General features: G+C 37.0%; 1 protein-coding gene across 5 annotated transcripts in view; it reads left to right on the forward strand.

Annotated features, from left to right (window-relative positions):
* Nucleotides 1–19,978, forward strand: part of TENT2 (terminal nucleotidyltransferase 2) — a 48,425-nt gene extending 28,447 nt beyond the window's left edge. For 4 of the 5 annotated variants that reach the window (XM_021531123.4, XM_021531121.4, XM_085567334.1 and 1 more), the window contains exons 13-15: nt 8,202–8,293; nt 13,948–14,027; nt 15,887–19,978. In XM_021531123.4, coding sequence (XP_021386798.3) covers nt 8,202–8,293; nt 13,948–14,027; nt 15,887–15,961 — 247 coding nt within the window. In that variant the 3' untranslated portion in view covers nt 15,962–19,978. The remainder of the gene's footprint in view (nt 1–8,201; nt 8,294–13,947; nt 14,028–15,886) is intronic. The other variant, XR_002465515.4, reaches the window with a different exon arrangement.
* The last annotated feature ends 508 nt before the right edge of the window (nt 19,979–20,486 follow it).

Raw genomic sequence — 20,486 nt, forward strand, 5'->3', positions numbered from 1 at the left:
AGTTCATTTTAGTGGTTTAGAAGATATGAAACTTTGATTCCTTCTATTCAATGTAGCAACGCTTTATAACCCTTGAAAGGAAGAAAAGCAGCAATGCAGGAGTGGTAACTGAGAGAGAGGAAATGAGTGGAAAGGCTAAATAACAACAGGAATGCCAGTAAATTGTCTGGTATCTTCTACTTAGCTAGGCATTCTTTCTTGTAAAATAGTTTGCAAAAGTTACAGAGCTTTGTCCTTTAAAAATTCCTGGGGTTTATTATACAGTTACACTATTCTATAACTGCCTATTCATGTGTGAGATCTGTTCTTAGCTGTCATTTAAGGTATCAGCTTTGATATGAATTATTTGGACCTTAAGGGCTGTGCTTGTCTTTTGTCACAATGAGTCAATGGAGGTAACTGGCCAGGTGGCTCCTTACTTCAACCAGAATATACACCTGTATAGACCTCACGTAGTGAGACCTATATTCTCTCATGTGTAGTTGTTTCATTCAAGTTATTGGTTAAGAATCTGAGTTCAATTTTGGCATCTGGACTTCCTTATATAAGAGGAGAAGCTTAAGTTGTGAGGACATCTGAGAAAACCTTAAGTTACAACTGCTTTGCCAGATTGTTACTCATCTATTTCCGAATTTCTTAGAAAAAATGGTTGTTCTTATAAAATATGAAATGGTTGTGTCCCAGTCAGCTTAAAGATCTTCTAAATCACTTCTGAGGCAGTTGTTTCATGCATGTTGCTGTCCTGTGTACATGTATCATCTCCATTTCTTGGAAGGAGAATAAAACATACAATTGGATACTCCTAATTTTGGAAGTGTTTGTAATTTACTTCAATATAAGAAGTGAAAGACCATAAAATCATTAAAGCATTTCAGGGGTGTGCATCACATGTGAAATATGTAAGCTAAATCCCTATGACCTGGAATAATGCCTGAACCAACTGCATTTTGTGTGTGCTTAAGCCTGACTGAGAGATTTTAATGTAAGAGATTTTCTTTCAATGATCTTTGCAGAAAAGAGAATGGTCTTTTGTCTTAAATGCTTCTCCTGAGTACCTGTCCTTTTAGCTGACAAGGTGATGTTTGCTGAAGAGGCAAATGAGAAGACAGTGCTGGAGGATAACCTTAGATTCTTAATTTGTGTGGGATACTACATTAATCTTTTGACTGTACAAGCTATTAATCTTCTTATATATGAAAGTAAATATCTTATCCACTAAGGAATTTTCTGGTTTGCCTGTGTGACATAGCAGAGATGATCTTGTCTAATTACAGGAAAAATACCTAGTCTGAGTCTTCTGGGTTTGAGTGCTTGTGAACATAGTCAAGACCAGATTTCTGCCTAAGTTGGTGGCTGGTCCAGAACAACTTAATTGTTGTCTGCTATTAGAAAGGATATGCTAAGACATATGCAGACCAAAAATTCTGCAATATCAGTGTTTGAGCTGATGGCAATCCCAAAATACTATTTTTGTGATGATGATAAATCAGGATAAAATACCACATAAATGTATTCATAGACATGCAGAGGAGCTTCTGGGTAAATGAAAGCTTGAAAAAGTAGATAGTGAAGATAGGATAGTCACAATGTCAAGGGAAGAAAATGTTTCAAAAAGCAGCTGAATAAAAAGAATACCTGATGTGTTCTTCTAGTGTTCAGTATCTGTTAAGTATTTAAACATTTTACTTGCGATAGTCTCTTAAAAAAACCAAAAAACCATAACAATGAAAACAGCCATTAGAATTCCTGTATTGAAAATGCTACTACACAGCTGAGAAGTCATTTGAGGAAATTATGCACTTAATGCAGCAGCCTATATTATTTTTAACTCTTTCTGCTATGGAAATAGAATTTAATCAAGTGTATCCCTGTTTATCTGTTTATACCTGTCAACTATAAATCCTCTTTGAAAGGAATAGGATTGATAGTAAAATTCCATGTAGTTTTGGTCACTGGAGAAGATGAATTAGTGCACCATAGGGAGGAACATGAACATGGTGCTTAAAAGGTTTTGTATGATAGCCAGCCAGCAAAAAGTGAAAGTAGTCTCATGCTAGCCACAGGATCTGTTATCTTTGGTTTGGAGTTGCTTATGGGAACAACAGTACAAATGAGAATCAAAGTAAAAATTAAATACAGAGAATCACAGAGTAATAGAATATGCTCATTGGGAGGGACCCATCAGGGTAATTGAAATCCAGCTCCTGGCCCTGCTCGGGATCATCCCTCAGATTCATTCCCTAAGACCTTTTGCCTGAGAGCGTTGTCCAAACACTTCTTGAACTCTTTCAGGCTGGTGCTGTGACCGCTTCCCTGGGGAGCCTGTTCCAGTGCCTAACCATCCTTCGGGTGAAAAATCCTCTCCTAATATCCAAACTAAACCTCTGCTGATTCAGCTTCATGCTGTTACCTTAAAGTCCTGTCATGAGAGTTAAGGGATCTGTGTCTGCCCTTTCCTCTTCCCCTCATAAGGAAGTTGCAGACTGCAATGAAGTCTCCCCTGTCTCCTTTTCTTCAGGCTGAACAGACCAAGTGACCACAGCTACTCCTCATACAGCTTCTCCTCAAGGCCCTTCATGATTCTTGTGCCTGTGCTTTAAACACTTTCCAATATCTTTATATCTTTCCTATACTGCAACACCCAGAACTACCCCCAGCACTAGAGATGAGGCTGCCCCAGAGCAGAGCAGGACAGTCCCCTCCCTTGCCCAGCTGGCCATGCTGTCCCTGATGTCCCATAGGACATGAGTGGCCCTCCTGGCTGCCAGGACACTGCTGACCATGTTCAACTTGCAAATACACACCACACAGGGCTCTCTTTCTTTTGTGTTTCATGGAAGAACTAGAGTTAAAGTGTGTTGAATATTCTTTGCTATAATAAGTAGCTTTTTCACTGTTTGTTTTCCCTGTGAAACATTTTCTAGTGTCTTTATGCACCAAAATGCTGAGGTTGTATTTCAGACAGTGTGACTGTTAAATGAGGCTATATTTTTATGATCTGTACTGGGCCAATGAACTTTCCCTGTTGGACTGTCATGTGTTTGATGAAAAGATTGCTACAGAGACTGTGACTTCAATTTTTGTAAGCTCCTATCTGTGGAGTAGGATACACTACTGATTTGATACACAAGAACTGTTTCACTGAATGAACGTCATGTGATCAAGAATCATCAGATCATGTGTGAAAATCATAATTTTGAAGAGAATAAATTATTGAAGCCACCTGTCTATAATGTTTAAATACTGATATATTTTATGTGTAATCATCAGGAAGATAAGAGAACTTCTTATCTTTTAAACTTCTCCCTCACTCTAACAAAGGCCATTAGGTATTTCAGTTAAAATCTGATTTTTTTTACTTGATGTAGGACAGGATGCGCTTAAAGAGTATAGCAAAGGAAGAAACAGGAGCTTTGCATTCTCTTTGCATTCTGTGTAGTGATGCATAAGTCCTTGTGCTGTATTGAGTTTTCCTTATGCTTTTAAATTGTTCTATTTATTTATACTATGTTTCAGAAAATTGTTTATGTATTTATACAGTACCTTTTCAACAGTCTTACTCTAGGTTTTTCAGTGTGTTCATAAGAAGTTATTTTTATACCCCTTCATTCCTGTCCCCAGAGAAATGTGGTTTGGAAATTGAAGCATGTATTGGAATATCACACCATATATGACAAAGCCTGTTTTGCCTTTACGGTTATATATTTATCTTGCTGTAAGAGTTCAAGTCTGTGTAATGCTTCTTATGATACAGCTGGCTATGGTAGTGACTTAATTTTTAAACTTTAACTATTTAAAATTGTCCACTGATTAAGTTGTGAAAGTGAGCAAGAAAAAACTGTAGATGTTCTTCAAAGCAAGTATTTGGAAACATGTTTACCAGCCCCTCTGAAGGACGTGTCTGATTTCAAGTCTGCAGCTGTGAGTGAAGGCAGCAGGTTTTCACTTGGCTGTCTGCTTACAAAGTGAGACCTTGAAGCAAGGCGTTGCTGCCTGAAATTATTGCTTTTTGATTACTTCCCTTAAATTTACAATTGCAGGTTAAGTAGCGGTTGTTTAAGATCATTCACTGATTTGTATATGGTGCAGTTGGTAAAAGCTTGCTTACATTTTAATGACAAAATATAAAATTTCAGCAAGATTTTGCTTGCAACTCTTTTAATATAGAACTGGTTAGGTAATAAAGGATCATTTTTAATACTATGTTGAATTAAATATATTTGTAACTTGTATCCATTCTACTGTGTTTATACAGGTGGTTTTGATTTGTAAGAATGCTCTGAAAAAATATAAGTTTTTTATTCTGTTTGTACTGTAGTCATACACACACCTGAAAATGCCTAGTCTCCTCCTTTCAAATACTTGCCTTTGCTATGCAGATCACATACCTAATGCAGTCAGTGACAACAGAAATAACTGATAATTAAAATAGTTGTTTAAATGGCAGTGTTAACTCACGGATTGAAAATGTATGCAGGGAGAATATCTGCTTTATGTTGGCAACAATGAAGTTATTACATGCAAGACAAAGGGGCTAAATTGACCCACAAATAATTTGCTCTTCATAATTAATTTCTAATTCAGTATGACCTTGGTACCAAGACAATTCTGTAAGACTTATAAGATTGAAATTTAAATTCAAAAACAACTCTTCTATTTTAAATAAAAGGCTTTTAAGTTCAAACTTAAATAAAAGGCTTTTTAAACAGCAAAAAATGCCAAATTTTTTGTTGATTTTTGCTTAACCAATGTATTATAAATGCATTTATTTTTTTAGCTGAGGGATCAAGTATAGCCTAGGAAAAAAAGATCAAGAGCAGAATTACTGTTTCAAGTGAAACAGTACTGCCTGGTTAAACCAAATACAGATCAAATATTTCTTACATTACTCTTTTTCTCTCTCTGTTTCTCTCTCTGTTTCTCTCTCTGTTTCTCTCTCTCTTTCTCTCTCTCTTTCTCTCTCTCTTTCTCTCTCTCTTTCTCTCTCTCTTTCTCTCTCTTTCTCTCTCTCTTTCTCTCTCTCTTTCTCTCTCTCTTTCTCTCTCTCTTTCTCTCTCTCTCTTTCTCTCTCTCTTTCTCTTTCTCTCTCTCTCTTTCTCTCTCTCTTTCTCTCTCTCTTTCTCTCTTTCTCTCTTTCTCTCTCTCTTTCTCTCTCTCTCTTTCTCTCTCTCTTTCTCTCTCTCTTTCTCTCTCTCTTTCTCTCTCTCTTTCTCTCTCTCTTTCTCTCTCTCTCTTTCTCTCTCTCTTTCTCTCTCTCTTTCTCTCTCTCTTTCTCTCTCTCTCTCTTCCTCTCTCGCTTTCTCTCTCTCTTTCTCTCTCGCTTTCTCTCTCGCTTTCTCTCTCGCTTTCTCTCTCGCTTTCTCTCTCTCGCTTTCTCTCTCTCGCTTTCTCTCTTCTCTTTCTCTCTTCTCTTTTTCTCTCTCTCACCACTGGTTTGGATCTCTGATTTTTAAATAAGCTTTTTTAAAAAAGCAAACTCTACACTTCTGCTTGCAGAAAATGTGTTCTTGAGCTGCAGTTTAAGCTTGTTTGAAGCACTAAGCACAGGGATTTTGTCTTTTTGTATATGTGTTTGGGTTGGTTTTTTTTAGCAATTAATCTGAATTAAGTGTGTGTTGATGGTTGACTATTAAAAGACAGGATAGGAAAGTATTTGATGCTTGATATTATCTCTATCACAAAAGTAGTCTACTGTGGAAATTAAGGAGAGGAAGGATTGTACGTTAGAATAAAGGCTTTTGTTTACATTGAATGCTAGAAAAGATCATTATCATTACTAATTTTCTAAAGAATATACTAAAGGAAAGCTAAATATACACACTGAGGTATCCTAGATCTCTTAACATGCTGTGTCCTCAATTTTTTAAAAATGAGCCCTATTCATCGTATTAAATATATGTGTTCTGTGGAAGTAGTTACTGAGTTCCACAGGAATTCCATAGGAGGCTTTAATTATGAGTTCCATAGAAGCTTTTAATTGCGAGTTGTATTCAAGATAATTTGTAGAATTACAGTCAGGACTTTTATCTTGTTGTTGTTGACTTAATGGAATTGCAATAGCAGATCTGTGGTCTAGGGAGGACAGAATTCTTTCAGATTTAACTGATGAATGAACTCACTCTACTAGTGCATTTTAAGGCCATTTCTTCTTTTCCTTGACACATGGCAGAAGAGATTGACCCCCACCTGGTTACAGCCTTGTAGTTGTAGAGAAGGATGAGTTCCTCCTTGAGCCTCCCTTTGTCAAGAATAAAAAACGCCATTTCCATCTGCTCCTCATAGGACTTGTTTTCTGGACTCTTCCTCAGCTCTTCTTTCAACAAACCTCAGGGTCTCAGTGTGTTTCTTGTAATAAAGGGCCAAAAACTGAACACAGGGTTCCAGGTGTGACCTCACCAGTGCCCAGTGCAGGGGGACAATCCCTGCCCTGGTCCTGCTGGCCACACCATTGGTGATCCAGGCCAGGATGCCATTGGCCTTCTTGGCCACCTGGGCACTGCTGGCTCATGTCCAGCCACTGTCACCAGCACCCCCAGGGCCTTTCCAGCCCCTCTGCCCCAGCCTGTGGAGCTGCCTGGGGTTGCTGTGACCCAAGGGCAGCACCACCAGCTTGGTGTCACCTGCATCTCATGGAGTGACCCTCAGGCAGTATGCACTAGTAGAGTTTCAGATTAGGTATTAGAAAATGATTTTTCACTGAAAGAGTGAACAGAGTAAAGAGTAAAATTGGAATAAGTTACCTAGAGAAATTATGGAATCACCATCTCTGGAAATGCCCAAGAGATGTCTGGATTGGTACTTGGGAATATGCTGTAGGGGTGGTTACAGTGGTGCTGCTTTGGCATTTGGATTAGATGGTCTTAAAGGTCTCTTCTACTCTGAATGATTCTGTAAATCCAGGCGCCACCATATCAGTGAAATAGTTGGATCACCAATACATCACCACATGTCCTGATTAAATGGGTGGAAATAGATGGGCAGTGTGCTTCCAGCTGTACTGGTCTTATGTACACCTGACAGAGCTGGGCTGGGTACATCAACCACCTGCAGTAAATCTGTAGATATAAACTGTGAAGATACAAACAGGACTGGCCCCAGTACTGAGCCCTGGGGAGCAGCACTGGTGACTGAACACCAGCTGGATTTAACTCTGCTCACCCCACTCTCTTTGCCCAGGCATCCAGGCAGTTCATTATTCAGTGAACAGTGTAACTCCCCAAGCCATCAGATGTCAGTTTCTCAAGGATAATGCTGTTGGAAATGGTGTCAAAGATATTATTAAAGTTAATACATCCACAGCCCTCCCATATCCACCTTGTCACAGAAGGAGATCAGTTCTTCAGTCAGGATCTACCTTTCATAAGCCCCTGCTGGCTGGACCCAGTCCCCTGACTATCTTGGATGTGGGATATGATGGCACGCAGGATGAACTGTTCTCTTTAGTTAAAAGCAGCTGAAAGGTGGCTGGGTAGATAAGAACATAAAAAGTGGTTTTGTTTTGATTTCCATTACATTTGGGATATTGTTGTGCCAAGTGTTATAAAGATGGTGGTGTATCATAAAGACCACCCTATAATCTGCCTGCTGTTCCTGTTTAAATGTGGTAATTTCCATGTTTTGTTGTTGTAAAGATGCCTGCAGAAAGTGGTAGAGAGTTGTTGTACTTGCAGATCTAAAATTAAGCATATATAAAGTATTGAAACTTTCTAGTAATAGGTTTCTTGCACAAAGAAGACCTATGAGCAAGTTATTTCTACATATCTTTATACTATTGAGTACTGTTTATGGAATGCAGTATGTGACTTGTCTGCATTTATTCCCTACATTCCTTTTCTTCCTACAGAAAATTCTGAAAATTTTCATTCTGTAATTTATTTTGAACTTAGAAATAAATGTAGGTGACAATGCAAATTGTCACAAAGTTTGACATTGTTAGTAAAAAAAATTCCATTGTGAATATATGTTACTTATGGATAGCTGATGCTCTCTTTTGGAGATGTTTTTTGTATTTGAACTTTCGTTGGTAGAAAAATTTTCTTATTTCCTACCCATGATGTTAAACTAAATTACTGATGGTTATAAAATACTGTGTTATCCAGGCTTATGACATTGCAATCTGACAATTTTTTAACGTAAACTGATACTTTGAATTTAGAATGAAGACATAAAATTTTTCTGCAAATTGTTTTCTTTTTCTTTAGTTGGAGCCATCAAATGATTTCAGTTCGTGAGGCCAAGGCTATTGCAAGACCTGATGGTATTGAATGGAGAAACAAATTTATTTGTGTAGAAGGTAAAGTGTGAAGCTGCATTATAATTTTTAACTGTTAAGGCATTAAATTTATAAATATATCAATTTGATTTTACCTTAGTTGTGTTTTTAGAAATATATTTCACATGTGCATTATGTAGAGAAGGAAGTTAACCACTGTTAATAGTTCGTATCAGTCCTGTCAGAAACATTTGAGAAGGAAGCTTTAAGCTCTAAAGTGTTTAAAAATAGTACTCCTGACCTTCTCTTCAAGAGCAGTCATTGCCCTGTTTTTGGAACAGGGCATAGGATTTTGATAAGGAATGGCCTTTATACCAGTAGTGTGTGTTTTTCTGCTCCACAAAAATAGTTGTCAGTTTTGCCAAGTTTGAACTTCTGAAAAAACACAGCAGGCACATACTCAGATTATTCTTGAAGAATATTCTTTGTTCTTGAAATGCTCTGGCATTGCAGTGATGTTGTAGGTTATTTGTACATTGATCTCCTTGTGGATACTATTTTTGGCTGGCTAGTGAATATAGGATTTGTGGAGAGACTACATGATGCCTTCCAGAATTGGAGGGTAAACCCAGGCTACCTGTTGGAGTTGCAGGTCTCAGCTGTCTCAGTGCAGAACTGAATAGGAGCATTATACAGGCAACCAGATTCATATGCTAGTAACACCTTTCAGCTGTTGTGGGGAATGTACATGGAGAAGATGAGCAGGTAAGCATACATAGGAGATAAAGCTTGCACTAAGGAAAGAGATTATAAACTTAGAGAAGGATTGAGATGTTAGGAGAAAGAGAAGAGACTGAAGGGGCTGAGAGTTGCTGGTAACTGGAAGCAGTTGTCACAAAAGGGAGAGGTGGCTGCAAATCAATGAAGGCTGTTAGGATAAGGATATTAAGGGTTGATGTCGCAGGATGAAATAGGAATATAACTTGAACAGGAGACAAATGGTGTAGGGAAAGTTGTTAGACACTAAGAAGATTTTGCTAGGGGAGGAGAAGACCAAGACAAGTCCTATGGCTGAACAGACATTCTTCAAGATTGATGAGGTTTAAGGTTGGGGTATGTATGTACTTCCCTGCATTTGTGCTGCTCTGTGCAGAGAATCACCTTCAGTCTACTTCACATGCTGGTGAACTTCGTTATTCTGTGGTCCAGAGCTCATGGACATGGCCATAGTCATATCAATGTCAATGTAAAGCCACATGATGGGATTTCTGTTCTTTATTTGACTCTTTGGGGAAAAATCAATAGTTGTAGGAGAAGAACACACTGAAATATAGTTGAACTGGACTCTGTGGTCTTAGAGTTGAGAAATATGAGAATCAGAGTATCCGCACAGCTGAAATGATTCAGAATAGCATAGTGAGGCATTGCCAAGGCTCTGGTCTGAATGTGGGAGGTGGGAATGCTGGGCAGCTATGTTTGCTGCTGTCACGTGATGCTGATCCACTGTGTTCCAGGGGGCTGTTTGTTTCAAGCTTTCAAGTATTTTATGACATTACAAAGTGGTTGAATAATTAGGTGTCCTAGTTTAGGGCAAATTTTTGAGAAAAACCTCTGGAAGAAGCCCCCAGAAAACAAACCCCAACGGCCCCTCCCCACCCACCTAGTTCAGGAAAAATTTTCTCTGAGAGAAGTGGAAAAGAACCTGTTTATTTAACGAACAAAGCACTCCCCAGCACCAAAAACAAATTAACAACACCAGATGACAACAAAACTCTTTCACCACTTTGAAGAGATGAACAAATCCAGAAAGTCTCTCCTGGGAGTGGTCTCACAGATCTGGGTGCTGGGGATTGCTCTGGGCACTGGGGATGGCTGCTGCAGATCACAGAGTGCAGGCTCTCGGTGTTCCTCGGGGTTTCCAGGGTCCCAGTCCAGAGCAGGTTGGATGGTATTCAGGAAAAGAAAAGGAGAGGAAACAGTCCAGGGAAAGAATTGGACTGCTTAGCTAAACTAACTAGGAAGCAAAGGCAAAAGCAGAAGCAAGCAAAGCAAGCAAGCGAAAGCCAGCAAGCAAATTAAAGTCAGCCAGCCTGCACTGGCCTCTCCTAGACAGCAGACCATGGGGGGAGGTGAGCCAGCTGATAACAAGGCAAAACAAACCTTCACTTTCAGAGTCAGTTCTGAAAGCACAGAACATAATATCAAACATAAGCAGAACACATGACTGGGGATACAAACACCATTATGTCACCCCATGACATTAGGTTAACTTTCTGCCAGGCTGAAAAATAGAATACACATCAACATACAAAATAGACACTCTAGATTTTTAATTTAATGGTCTTGATTAATTAGAACTTTTCATTAATGTGTTTGCCTTTGAGCTGTTAAAAAAGGCAAAATTATCTATAGGTGACATATTTGATTCCTTCCTTAGTTCAAGACTTAATGGGTTTAGCCTCACATACCATGTTTTTTACTTTGGGAGGGAAAAATCTCCTACTTTTGCTCAAAGCGGACTTCATAAAAGCTATTACACGGAACTAGGTTAACAAAGTATGTATATAAATTCCTGTGTACTTGAGAAGAAGATTGCAAAAGTTAGGTAAACATGCCAATATATTCTGTTTTCCATGTCTTTGTCAAATTTTCCTGTTTGCAGAATAATAATTCAGTAATTGGTACTATTGCATTTATTTTTAATATCTAAAATATATTTGTTGATAGATTACACAAGCCTGTGCCTGCAAGCTTCCACAATTCTCCATGTAGTACTGTATTTAGATTAGCTCAAGAAAAACTGTTCTGTTTTAAATGTTATGGGCCTTAAGGCTGATTTTCACATATAGTTTTGCTGTTAGAGAAACAAATATAGTATAGATGCTCTTTCCAGACACTTTAAAATATGATAGGCTTTTACCATGATGGGTTTACAGAGATACAGAGAACCCTGCTTTTAGATAATATTTTGAACAATCCTTGTCATAAGTTCTAAATGGCTATTGACTATTCTAGTTTGAGTTTAAATCTTGTCTGTATCAAGTAATATCAAATACTCTCCTGTGGGAGAATAAGAAAAGGTAGAAATGTGGCAATTTTATGAGATAATTATATTGGTAATAATTTAGGGAAATAAAATCAGAAGCCATCTAAGCTGCACCTGATTCATATTTGTAGTTTCAAGTCTTTCAGGTCCACATCCTAACAATAATTCAAAAAACAATTCCTCAGGGCTTGGTTAGCAGCAGTTCTGAAGTTGTGTGACATTTGCATTTTTATTTGGAAAAATTATTCCCTTTAACCTTTCCCTCAAGCATCAGTGTTAAAGCTGTGTTACTTTTTTCTTTTAATATTCTCATCTCTGTGTGTGAACAAAATAACTTACAATAAACTCTTACTGTCTTGATGGTTAGAAAATGTAGTGGTGTAAAGAGTAGCTGATTGTAAAATTATTCTTTACCATCAAATTTATTTTATACAAGTGAAATGGTGTATTCACATAGTAAGGCACATGGAGTTCTTAATTACACTAGATTACTCTCTCAGATAATGGGACTGACAATATAGGACTGTATGTTTTATTTGGTTGACAGTTTTTGTTCTAAACTAAAAGTATGATGCATTCTAAAATAAAGGAAATCTGCCTGTAACTGTCCACTGAAAACCAGGTAATTTGAAGAGAATCTTTTTAGAAAACTGCTAAATACATTTATTGCATTAAAAATTGTCTTAGTTTTCTTTAATTTAAATAGCTAGCAGAAATAAAAACTTAAAGCCATGGAGTGCGCACCAAATTTGAAATTCCAGTCTAAAGGCACAAGCCCTTCTGGTGTCTGTGTAATGCTTTCTTTTGCTATACATTACTAGCTGAATAAAAGTAATTAATAACCAGCTAGACAAAAAAAAGTCTACTTCTGTGGTTCTCTGGTCCTTGAGGACTTGCCAGTGTGAAATACATACTATTGCTTAAGCAGTTCTCTATTAAGAAAAAAAAGACTATAAAATCTGGTTTGTAGCACACTGTAATGCAGAGTCCCTGCATCATATTTTTTTAGTATCAGTTGCTTTAATGTTGGCAGCCTTATTGGTAGCAAGAAATACTTTTGTAATCTTGCAATTAAAAAAGTTCCAAACTATTAAGTTAGGATAAAAAAGGGGGGGAACATCACATTAATTTGTAGTCCATTAGTGCAAAGTAGAATCCCCAGATGGTTAACTTATGAATGAATACTGCAGAATAGGTATGAAGTGAATATGTCTTATATTAAAGTTATAGTAAATATTTTGCTATATTTTCAGAATTTCACTGAGAAACTGTTGAATGAGATTAATCTAAAGTGAATAGTTCCAAGAGTCTCATGTGTAATAAGTTTCAAAATATTGTAATACGCAAAATCATAGTCTGATATGTTATCACAGACTATTGAGCTGTAGCAGATAATTACTACTGCATAAACCCAGCACAATCATAGTATGCTTCAATAGATAATAATAACCTGAGTTTATTAGGAATTACATATCATTAGAGCATTCATGAATCATAGAATGGTTTCAGTTGGAAGGGACTTTTAAGTATCATCTCTTTCCAACTCCCCTGCCAGGGACAGGAACATCTTTTACTAGATCACTTTTCTTGGAGCTCCATCCAACCAGGCCTTGAGCACTTCCAGAGATCACAGCTTCCCTAAGCAACCTCTTCCAATGCCTCACTACCTTCCCTGTAAAGAATTTCTTCCAAATATCTAATCTTAAGCTTGCCCTTTTTATTTAAAGCCATTCCATCTGGTCCTATCACTACATGCTGTTGAGAAAAGTCCCTCTCCAGCTGTGTTGTAAGCCCCTTTTACATACTGGAAGGTGCTATGAGATCACTTCCAGAGCCTTCTCTCCAGATGGAACAACCCCAGCTCTCTCAGTCCGTCCTCTCAGGAGAGGTGTTCCGTCCCTCTGATCATCTTTGTGGCCTCCTCTGGGCTCCCTCCAGCAGTTCCATGCCCTTCCCATGCTGGGACCCCAGAGGTGATGCAGGGTTCCAGGTGGGCTCTCAGCAGAGCAGAGCAGAGGGGCAGAATCCCCTCCCTGGCCCTGCTGCCCACCCTGCTCTGGATGCAGCCCAGGACACGTGTGGCTCTCTGGGCTGGGAGTGCCCATGGCTGGGTCATGTCCAGCCTCTCATCCCCAGCACCCCCAAATCCTTCTGGTAGGGCTGCTCTGAGTGACTTCTCCCAGTCCATAATCGTGTCTGGGATTGTTCGGACCCAGATGCAGCACTTTGCACTTGCACTTGTTGAACTTTCATGAGATCCTCATGGGCCCACTGCACAGATTTGTCCATGTGGCTCTGGATGGTATCCTGCCCTATAGTGTCAATGGCACTGCTCAGCTTTGTGTCATCTGCAAAGTCCCTGACAGTGTTCTCCATTCAGGGCATTCAGAGAATTCAGCGTTTGGGTGGGGTTTTTTTCTCCTCTTTTTTATTGGTTTGTTTGTTTTGTCTTGTGTTTCCTTGTTCTTGTTGGGGGTTTATTTTGTCTTATAGGTTGGTTTAGTTTAGTTTTGGTTTGGAGGTTTTTTTGATAAATGTTATGTAGAAAGAAATCTTGAGAACCAAAGAGGAATTGAGTATTTAAAACACTTTTGGGAAGCAGGTATATGCTTGACCCTACTTGGTTAGTAGAGAAACTAACTCTAGATAATTTTTTTTACAGTTTTCATGTTTGTTTTTGATCTTGCAGAGCCCTTTGATGGGACAAATACTGCTAGAGCTGTACATGAGAAACAGAAGTATGATATGATCAGAGGTGAAATTGCACAGGTAAAAAGTAATCTCATGTAATTTTTCTGGCCACTTTGTTTTTCAAGATAGTTTTACTATCTTGAAAATGCTAGTCATTAAACCTGCCTGTTTATGATGTTTTATAGTTTGTACTATAAGTAACAAAAATGCATGTTTTTAAAAATGTGTAGAAAAATCATTTAAGAGTCTTCTTTAATGTCTGCCATTAAACTTCACGTTTAGACTGAAAGGGGTATACAAAATAGTAAAAAACCCTCTCTTTTAGACTTTCTTGTGCGTGTAAAATTCTAACAACGGTTAATAGCTTTAAAGTTGCAACTTTGTTTTCATTCATTATTTATTCCTATATTAATTTGAGTGGTAATAGATAATATTTTATTCTTCTTACTATTCCATTTTTTAATAAATATCACCACCAAAATAATGAGGGTTTTCTGATTTTTGATAACTTACTTAAATGGGAACTTTTCTTTAGGGACACCACACTCATAATTTTGGAATACGAGTAGTTCCAGCATGAGCTTTCACTATCCCAATCAGGGGAGGAAAGGATGCGTTGAAACAAGAAAAAATGTAGAACTTGGTTAAGCATAATTTTTCTGAAAATATTTGGTACCAACACTCTTTATGCTTCTCTCCTATCATAGGCATTGCATAGGTATTGCAACTGAAATTCTAGGTTTCTGAGATCTCTGATTATTTTTTATGTAGTTATGACTAGGGATTAGTGCATAGAACTATCTTCCAAGTTTAACCAGTTAAGACTCCCCTACTAAGCTGTCCTTGGAGGATCGTGTTTATTCCAGTTATTCATGTCTTCAAGTACCTTGAAGGCTTCTTCAGCAAGAAATAATTCAATGCCAGATACTTGTAATAGAGCAAATGCTAAAAGAGACACCTTAGTTAGAAAAGGATAACATTTTCTTTTTAATTCTATTCAGAAATGTTAATACATTTTTCTTTTATTTAGCCATGTTAGCATACAAAATACTGAATTGTTCACATACTGATACATAAAATAGTTGATTTTGTGAATCTGCTAAAGTCACGGTTACAAAGTGGCTTGGGCTTTTGTGGTACTGTGAAATCAGAGAGAACTTCTCTTTTTGGTTAACAAAATTCGTTTAAACCTCTGTGATTTTCTGAAAAATGTAAAAGCAGATGTTTGATCCTAGCTGTCTGGAAGCAATAGACTAGAGTGATACAGCCCTGAAAAATGTCCTTTTTACCAGATACTATTAGAATGACAGTTGCTCTAAAAATGCATGTACTTTTTAATATCCTGCACTATTTTTTAAAAAGCTTAAGCAATCTCTTTTGTCCTTGAGAGAATTTGAGTCCTTGAGTTCTTCTTGAGGTTATCATTACACATTGGAGTGTAAATGACTTCTGTATAAACACAGGAGGGTCACTGCAGGCTCATGTCATAACAGATGTCCTGAAACTCACGCTAAGAACACAGAAGACAGTTGAAATAAGGTATTTTAGAGACACATCTAAGTTCTGGAAATGACAATGCGTAACATCATTTATTGGGGATTTTGATATGTGTGAATTTGAGACAATTATTTTGCAGTTAGAATACCAGTGTAATGCTTAAATATTGTTAATATCTCTGTCTCCAAAAGTCCAGTCTGTTCTTGAAAGGCTTTACCTTCCTCATTAGTTCATTGCATTTTGTGTACTTTTTGGATTTTGCTTCCCTTAAAAAAATCCCAAAAACAAATGAAAAAAACACCCTCTTTCTTTTCAAGAAGGGGAAAAAATAAAGCTTAATTTTGTGGAACTGTGGTGCTTATTGCTAATAATGGTATTTAAGTTTTAATGGAAAAGATTATATAATCTTTTTTTAAAAACCTTGTCGTTTTTTTCCTCAGGCTTGGCGGTTATTACGAGACAAGAAAGACCTGAACTGTATATTACCTTTAAAAGCAATCAAACAGAAAAGATAACTAGCTTCTTTCATTTTCCCTTTTTTTGGATCCTGCTGAAACAAAGAACAGAGACAAAATCAGGAGGCATTTACCCCATGGTTTTTATGACCTGTTTTTCTCTGTAAACTTTTGTTAAGAAAATGTTTATAAGGATGTGGCATATTTTATTATCAGTATTTGTTAATAGAGCTGTTCAAAATACGCTTTCTGAAAATGCTTGTATTGTTGACTTCTAGAAGAAACTCAGAGCAAACAAGAATTCATCTATTTTAAGGAAATTATGGGGATATACTGACTTTTTTCTTGTGTGATCTGTGTAACCATTATTTCAGACAGATTTAACCATGAAATATAGACAAAGTTAAACATGTGCAAATCTGACTACATCCTTAAGGCACTGTGCACTACCAATTTCTTGATGAACAGAGAGTGTGTGCTTTACATCTGCTGAATTGCTTTAAACACTTCTGCTCAACTTAGCACTTTCCTGTTTTATTTCACTTTTATAACAAGCAGCTGTTCATGAAAATGAAGCTAGATTATGGTTGGTAGTACTCTGAATATCAAGAACTATAATCTAAACCAGAATTTTCAAGCAATAGTTGTACTATGAAGAAGTTGAAATAAAAAAGCTCTATTCAATGCACATAAATGCTTCACATTCACACAGAGTAGGAAGGAAAACTTTTTGTGCTTCCTTATACATATTTGAAGTAATAGTGGTGCCTCTTTTGGAGAAAAAGACCAAATCAAAATCAAAACACCTCACATCATGCTAAAATAAGCCAGGCTTCTCATTTGATTTTGTGTAAATGTTTGTGAATTGATTAGCCACCGTAAATTGAATCTAAGTAATATTGAAAATTACAGCTCTTCCAAAAAACTTGCAAACCTTCTCTTAGACCTCCTATAGTACAATTTGTGTCTCTCATATATTTGTTACTGAAGACCAATTAATTTTTAAGGTTGTATTTACCACTGAAGTCAAATTCATACTTCCATTTTTTTAAGTTTAATATTTTATATGGTGTCCAGTGGAATAAAGTTTATACATGGAAGATACGGGTTATTTTTCCAATCTATGTTATTTTGTACTGTGTATTTAAAGTATTTCCTATACTTAAGTAGAATAGGAAATGCTCCACAAGAAGGCCCACGTTGCAATTCATCAAGATCTATCACAGCTATTCTGCAGTACATCTGTGAATAGACAAAGGTTTGGTTTATTACTTTCTTTAACAAGATTGTGAAAACTCTTCTAACTGTAGAATAACAAGCATTATGTCATGTTGTAAAAATTTATTTAGAAGTTCTTAGTAGTGTAAACTATATGCCTGATGTGAGATTTCTTCCTACACACTTCCACATGGTCCAGTCTATGTAGAATTTTGCCTTTATTCTGCAATTGACTTTTCTTCTGCAATTTTAACTGTCTTTCAATTTTAATATGGTTCTGGAAGTCCACTGAAATATTCTTCCTCCTTGCACATGTTCACCCTCACTGCCCTTTTTCTATAGGATGGTAGACTTTAGTATCAGTGGAACATTCACTTTGATTCACTTTATGTAAAATTGAAGCACAAGATTTTAGGACAGGATGATGTCTGGATTCAAAGATGCTCTACAAGCTCTATGTAGATTCTGGGAAAAAAGAATCTTCTTAAAAAACGTATTCTTTGTCTAGAAAATTTCAAACTTTCCCAACCTAGGATAAATAAGAAGGGACATAAATGTTTAAAGTTAAATATGTTTTAAGTGAGCTGAGTGTGAGCAACCAAACTTTATAAAAGGCATAAAACTTCCTTATGAGTTTGTATTGCATCACCTAATGTGTCAACATTTCTTACACCTTAAACTAATGCTTCATGTTTAACTTAATTCCTAACTGTTTTTAAAAGGTTAGTTTAAAACATTGTGGTATCTCTGAGCTACTCTGTAAAAAATGCCCTACAATTAAGTGGTGTTTTTAATACAAGTTAAGGTCTGTAACCACAACAGTCTGTGTCTTTCAAAATAATCCTTTTGGTTTTTTTTTTCTCAAGTTTATGTCCTTCTGATAAACCATGTCTATAACCAGAAAATCTAGATGGTAGTTTTCCCCAGTTTTTTCGGAGCAGACCTGTTGATAGCATATTTGTTAAATAGTGGGCTGCAACTTTTGTCAGAAATTTTCAGATGTAATACCACAAACTAAATGGCTTGGGGAGAGTGGGTAGGAGCTGGGCTTTAACTTTGGATTCAGTTCCATATAGTCTGAAGTTGTTCAAGGTTTAATGACCTGCATTGTCATCTACTCTGGGCAAGTATTCAGGATAAAAAATTCAGTAATGGCTACCATAAATTTTAGTGTTAGGGTAAAATTTTCAACTTTCCTTCACTTAAAAATAAAAACTTTTACCTTCTTAAACCTTGGCATACATCCTAGTAGGAGTAGTTTTTTCTGAGAGATCTCTGGTAAAAGGTATTTTTCACAGCTGATCAAGGTGTCAGTGCACGTGCAAGATGCTGATTTCTGTGGGATTTGTTATTGCCTTGAAATAAAGTTGCTTTAGTTCAGCACTTACATTTATTTAATTTGGGTTTTCTTGTTGGTTCTCACCTCATGTGTCAGAAACCACTGATGTCTTCTCTAGGATTTTAAGAACTCCCCTTAGTCCTTCAGGACTAAATTAACAGGCTCAAAGGTGCACAGTAGGACCAAACATTGGCAAGAGCTTCACATTTGGTGACAGTAATGCAGAACTAGCATAGGCTATGCACTGTGAAATGTAAAGTTTCTCTTCCAGGTCTTGCTCTCACTTGTCTTGAAATGTGAATGTGTAAGTGAACTCTCAGTACCTTTAAGTGTGTTGACAGTATAAGGTGTTACTTTTTAAAAATCGCAAAGAAATCAATATAAATCAATTTTAAGACTCACATTGCAGGGTGACATGGTCATTTGGGAAAAACGGGCAGTGATGGTAAAATGATTAAGATGATTTGTAGAAAACCTGAAGTTAGCATTTGCAAATACATTATATTTGTGAATCCCAAACATTTATTTGGAACTGGTGCTTTACTTGAACTTGTGTTACTGGATTTGAGTCACAATATATTTGATGTTAAATTTAAGTCCATCAGAGAATGTCACTCTTGATTTATTGTACTGTACTTGCTATGGGTTGTCTTGTATTTTGTGGTTCAGGGTTTTTTTTGCCTTGCTCTCTGTAGTCCTTGTGTGTTCAGATATAAATATTTCCATTGATTTTACTGAGTATGATGCTTGTCTGAAGAGCATGAAAGAATGTGGAATTTTACAGGTCAAATTCACTTATGAGAAGTACAGATGGAAATAAGTTGAAGGGTTTCTGGTAAGGGTTGAAGGGTTTCTTGCTGTGCTGAAGACTGAATCAAAACTTGTGCAATGTATGTATGTTTTGTCTATAAGCATTTTTAGAAGATTTGTAAAACTCTTGCCTTCCACATGAAATCTAAGGAAGAGTACTTAATATTCTTTACATTTTGCTGTATACACTGTCTATGCTCATTATGAAATATAGAGTTTAATTTAGTTTAATATCTGTTTCAAATACACTTTTCAAAAAATTACATTGTCACCTTGTATATTGTGTATGTATATTGTGTATTGTGTGGGTCAAGAGAGCAGAAAGACCTGTACATACTGTTTTGGAATATCAGGAGAATTTTGAGGTAGCTTGTAGTCAGAAGTACATGGGTGGGTGTTCTATACTTACAGCACTCTTAAGGAAGAGTTTGCTGATTGATTTATAACCCCATATTTATTTGAAGAACAATGAAAAAAAAAGCTGGGGGCATTGGAGTTACTGTGCATACAGTCATTTATACTTGAGATATCTTGGAAGTTCTTAGAATCAGGGGTTTAGTGCTTTTCCTTCTCTTCTAATTTTTTTTTTTTAATAAAGTCATTCTTTTGACTAACACAGATTAGAAATATTTCTGTTTTGTTTGTGAAAAGCACTGCATTTTGTGTAAAATGCAGAATAATAAAGTATAACAGGCTTAATCTAAACTCTGCATGATAGTACAGTTTGTCTTTGCTTTAAACTATAATTGGTTCTAGTCCGCTCAAATAGGAAGTTTTAAATGTCTTGTGATTCAACACATTGATAAATCGAGGGTTTAAATACATTCTTTTTGCATGGTTAAATACCACAGTGCATCTGATATCTCTTACAGTATGGTATTAATAATTAAATGTGTTTGTCGGAGGCTCATCCACTAGTTATTGTATTTGACCTTTCCAGCTTGAGCTTGAGGCACTCTTGGTGTGCTCAAGGGCAGAACTTGTGAAATGTACACAAGTTCTCTTGGGGCCACAGATAACCTCTCCTTCTTCATCTGTTGCCATCCACCCCAAATTTGCTGGAGGTGGCTGGGGAAGGTCAGCTTGGCCCCTTCCTCCCTGCTGCTGCCTGCCTGCCATGTGTGCTGTACCAGCAGCTCTGTGGTAGGGCGGCAGGCGAAGGGGGAGAGCAGCTGGAGAGATGGCCACAGGGCCACGTGTCCTGGCACTGGGCTGGTG

This window comes from Lonchura striata, chromosome Z (genome assembly GCF_050655825.1).
Source record: "Lonchura striata isolate lonStrDom1 chromosome Z, ASM5065582v1, whole genome shotgun sequence".
NCBI lineage: Eukaryota > Metazoa > Chordata > Aves > Passeriformes > Estrildidae > Lonchura > Lonchura striata.